The sequence below is a fragment of the Carlito syrichta genome, unplaced genomic scaffold, assembly GCF_000164805.1.
Source record: "Carlito syrichta isolate Samal-C Ts95f unplaced genomic scaffold, Tarsius_syrichta-2.0.1 Scaffold311537, whole genome shotgun sequence".
Taxonomy (NCBI): domain Eukaryota; kingdom Metazoa; phylum Chordata; class Mammalia; order Primates; family Tarsiidae; genus Carlito; species Carlito syrichta.
In genome coordinates, this window is record NW_007255633.1 from 4,458 (window position 1) to 9,242 (window position 4,785).

General features: G+C 57.7%; 1 protein-coding gene across 1 annotated transcript in view; it reads left to right on the plus strand.

The window, feature by feature from the left end:
• The first annotated feature begins 1 nt into the window (after position 1).
• WNT7B (Wnt family member 7B) overlaps positions 2-4,785 on the plus strand; it is a 50,773-nt gene continuing 45,989 nt past the window's right edge. The window contains exon 1 of the mRNA XM_008068803.1: positions 2-149. Coding sequence (XP_008066994.1) covers positions 67-149 — 83 coding nt within the window. The 5' untranslated portion in view covers positions 2-66. The remainder of the gene's footprint in view (positions 150-4,785) is intronic.

A 4,785-nucleotide genomic window follows, 5' to 3' on the forward strand; every position in this document is an offset into this window, starting at 1 on the left:
CGGGGAGCGCCGCGGGGACCCCGGCCTCCGCCGGCCCAGGCGCCCTGCCCGCGGGGCCTGCCCACCATGCTCCTGCTGTCGCCGCGCTGCGCGCTTCTCTCCGTCTATTGCCCGCAGATCTTTCTCCTCCTGTCCAGCGGCAGCTACCTGTGAGTGCCGCGGGCGGCGCGGGGGTGGCCGGGTGGGTCCCCTGGCCTCCAGCGCCGGAGCCGGGCGGGCAGAGAACGCGGCAGCGAGGCCCCTGGGCCAGGCTGTGGATGCCCGGCCCGTGCGGGAGCCCCGGGGACTCTGGGTCGCTTCGCCAGCTTCAGCTGCCGAGGTGCAGTACCTGGGGGGAGTTGTGGCAGTATGAAGTCCCGGCTTTGGGATCAGAGAGGATGGCCCAAGAGCGGCCCGACTGCCCGAGTGGGGCAGGCTGCGCGCGCTGAGCGCAGGGCCAGAGGGCACGCGGGTGGCGTGGAGATGCCCTGCGCGTCCCAGCCAGGTCCTGGACCAGCGGGGATCCCCTCCTTCTATTAATCCACGCGGCGCGCAAGGCCATGCCACACTTGGGAGGGCCGCTCGCACACACCCGCTCCCTCGCGCGAACACTGGTCCACGTGCACGCTGCGCTCCGCCAAACAGCGCCCGGGCTGTGCCCCGAAGTCTCTGCGGCTCCTCGCGCCTTCCTGTGGCGCTGGGCGGCCCGATCCCCGCCGGGACCGACTCCTCACCTGGGGACGCAAAGGGCGCGTATTGCGCGCGGGCGGCCGCGGTGCGCCCAGGTGTCCCGGCCAAGGGAGCGCGCCGAGCGTGGGCGCGCGAGCGCGTCAGGCCGGGCAAAGCCCCCTAGGCTCGGAGAAGCTCCGAGCAGGGCCCAGTCGGGCCCAGCGAGCGGAGGGGGCGCGTCCGCGCAGCGGTGGCTTCGCCCGATTTCTAATGGGACGCATATGCTCTGGCCTCCGATTTAAAAAGAAGTTTGATTTATGGAACCGCCGTTTGGGGGGAATTTAAGCTGGATGCTACTGATTAAACCTCAGAGCCAGCGCTCCCTCTCCTTCGCCTCCCCTCCCCCTCCCTCTCCTTTACACGCGGGCCACGTCCGGGGTCGCCTAAAGCGGCCAGAGGAGGCAGCCGCCGCCTTCCCGCTCCTTGCGCCGCCCCCTCCTCCCGTGCGGTCGCAGTCCTAATAAATCGCCGCGTCCCCACCCCCGTTTAATAAAGACGCAGCCAATTTCTCCTCCAGCTCCTAGGAAATTACTATCCTACCAGTTTTCCTGCTATAAATAGTCGCGCATCTTGAAACAAAAGTTCGCAACCGCAGCCAGATGCTGCGAGGCCCGCGGTTTCCCGGGCTGTGGGACATAATTACAAGGTCCGGGCGCAGAGAGCGCTCCAGGCCCGGCGGGCAGCCCCGGCTGCGGAGGCATCGCCTGGGGTTGGGGGGGGGAGGCGTGCAGGGCGCATGCGGGTGAGGACCCGGGCTAAGAAAGTGCCGGCCGGAGGGTCCTGCTTCTGGTGTCCTGCCCAGGAACTGGATCAACCCCGGGGGCCTTGGAATCCCAGCCTCTGGTTCTTGTAGGTGGGAAAGCCTCCCCTTCCCAGAATTCGGACCGTAAACCTTGCTAGAGAATCGGCAGCTACTCTGCTTGAGAAATCATTTTTGGAGCCGGTTGGCTGAGGTTTGGTGTTGGTGGAGAAGTGTCCAGGGGTGGGAATCCGGGAGTCCTCCAGGGGGGTTGGGGGCAAGAGTCTAGGAGGAGGAGGCAGGCAAAAGGGGCCATGCCATGCTGAGGCAGCAGCTGAGGGGCCTGGGGTCAGGTGGTGGCCCAGTATACCTCTGAGACTCTGATTTCCCTTGGGGCTGGCCACCACATCTGGCCTGCAGTGACTGTCATCTTTACCCATCAGGCTTGCTCCCTGAGTGTACACCGCCAGCTGTGTTGGCAGAAATTCTCCTAGGGAAGCAACTTTTCCAAACATTCCTGGGCCAGCACTGGGGTCCCGCGTGGATCGTGGGGGATAGGAAGGCTGACTATATCCCTGCCTTGCCCCAGGGGAAGAAAATGCTGATGCCAGCCTTTCTCGAGCAGAGACTAACTCAGATGTATTCCCAAGGGGGAGAAAGGAGGCCTTGGAGGCCTCGAGTTCCCCCTGCCCCATTTGGGTGGGCGCAGGGCTGGTTGTAGGTGGGAGCAGGGCCTGCAATTTGAATGAAATCACAAAGAGTGAGAAGAAGCTGGTTTGAGCGCCTGTGACCTGGCAGCTAGACTTAGGTGAGACAGCCAGTGCACAAGTGCTTGGAGAACTGGGAGTGGGGAGAGCAGGGAGCCAGGGGCCAGCCCACCCTCAGTACTGCAGCATGCTGGAGGGGTCGGCCTGTGGGAGCTGAGGATGCCAGGGCTAGGAGGGGCACTGGGTGGAGGCTTCGTTCTGCTCCAGAGAACTTTCCAGAGGCATCTTGTTGCTGGGATCGCAGACACTGGCCGACAGTTGATCCTGCCCCTTTCATCTGGGCTGCTCTCCCAGCTCCCTGTCCGGGGCTGTGGTCCGCACACACCGAATCCCAGACGCATGCCTGGGCTCCTGCCACTGATCGGGTTGGACGGGTGTGTTGGCCTGGAAGGGCCCCTGAGCCCCCGCCGGACGCTGAGTTTGGCCCAGCTGTGTTAGGTGGCTCCGCTGGCCCTTGCCTTCTCTGTTCCTCTGTTGTCAGAGCAGAAGCTCCAACGGCCAGTGGGGTCAGCCAGGACCCAGGGGAGGTCAGGTGGGGGGCTCACAGGCCAAGAGGAAGGCTTGTGGTGCTGGGTCAGCTGGTATGAGGGCCTGGCAGAGGCCTTGAACCAGGCTGGGCTACTGTCCTGGGCAGGTCCCTTCCGGTCTTGGTCTTTCTCTCCCAGATGTGGGGGTTGGTTGTGACGACCCCCCCCTCCAGGTCTTCCGGTACAAGCCTCTCATGGTGACCGCCTGCTCTGGGGAGCAGAGTGAGTCATGGGTGACGGGGCGGTTACTCACCGACCACCTGGCTGTGGGGGGTGGGGGGGGCGCTCACCACTGCCCTGCCAAGGCCGGGCCTCTTCCCGGCTCCACCGCTGTGGCTTTGTCAGTGGTGCCAACCGCAGTCCCAAAAGCCCTGTGGGCATGACCCTCGTGGGGGGATGCTGAATCAGGCCCACTCCCGTGGCATCACCGCCCATGTGGGGACAGGATGGTGCCTCATAGCTCTAACGTGAACAGGTCGTCCTCAGGGAGGAGCAGCTCCTACCCTGGAGGGTCTACGTCTGTCCAGGTCGAGGAAGGTTCTGCTGTGTGGCCCCAAGCAGATCCCTGGGCCTCTCTGGGCCTCAATCTCCTCCTAGGTCATATGGGAATCCCTCCACAAGGGCTCGGCTCAGTACACATGTGGACGGAATTAGAAATCGTGAAACACTCTGTAGAGGGTGTGCACAGAAAACCCCACTGGATCTCAACCCCAGGGACCCCAGCTTGGAGGTGGATAGATGGAGCCTCCTAAGCTTGTTGCCATACAGACAAGAATTCTCTGCCATTAGTTAAAGGGGAGACTGACACATTCTGGAAGTGACTTCTGCAACTGTCTGTGTGTGAAGGGAGGGGAAGGTGTTCCCCATGTCCTTCCACCCAGGACCCACAGGAGAACACATCATTTTCTTCTTATTTTTTTAATTTTTAATTTTTTTATTTTAAAGATGTGGGGTACAATTCAGGGTTAGGTATACACATGTTCATTATGCAGGTACCCTTGGTGATGAGATGTGCTCTCCCCCGGAAGATTCCCACAACTGCCAGTCCCACAATCAATCCCTCTCCCTCGACCCCCGGCAGTTTCCCGCTACTGCCAATCTTTTTCTTATCGTATTACGATAATTGCTCAAGGTCCACTTATGAGTAGAACTCTATGTGATACTCAGTTCTTTGTTTCTGCAATAGATCACTCAGTATTATAGACTCTGAGTCCATCCAGGCTGCTGTGAAGTTCATGATTTTGTCCTTCTTTATGGCTGTGTAATATTCCATCATGAATATATACCAAATTTTTAAAATTCAGTCCTCTTTTGATGGGCAGCACAGTTGGTTCCACATTCTTGCTATTGTGAACAATGCTGCAATAAACATACATGTGCAGGTATCTTTTTCATAGAGTGATTTGAGTTCCTCCGGGTATATTCCTAGTACGGGGATTGTGGGGTCATATGAAAGGTTGATTTTTAGATCTTTTAGGAATTGCCACACTATTTTCCACAGAGGTTGTACTAGTTTACACTCCCACCAACAGTGTAGAAGTGTTTCCTCTTCACCACATCCTCTCCAGCATCTGTTGTTTTTTGAGCTATTGATGATGGCCATCCTGACTGGAGTTAGGTGGTATCTCAGTGTCATTTTAATTTCCATTTATTTGATGACTAGTGAGGCTGAACATTTTTTCGTGTATCTGTTGACTGCTTATATGTTTTCTTTTCAGAAGTGTCTATTCATATCTTTTGCCCACTTTGTAATGAGGCTGCTTTTTTTTCTTTTTGGCATATTTGAGTTCCTGTAGATCCTAGATGTTAGGGCTTTGTCAGACATACAGTTGACAAATATTTTTTCTGAGTCTGTAGGCCGTCTCCCTGCTCTCTTGATGGTTTCTTTGACTTTGCAGAAGCTTGTCAGTTTGATGAGGCCCCATTTGTCTATCTTATCTCTTATGGCCTAGGCACTTGGGGTTTTGATCAGGAATTGGTTGCCAGTTCCAACTTCCATAAAGGTGTCTCTGCATTTTCTAAGGTTCTTTTTTTTTTTTTTTTG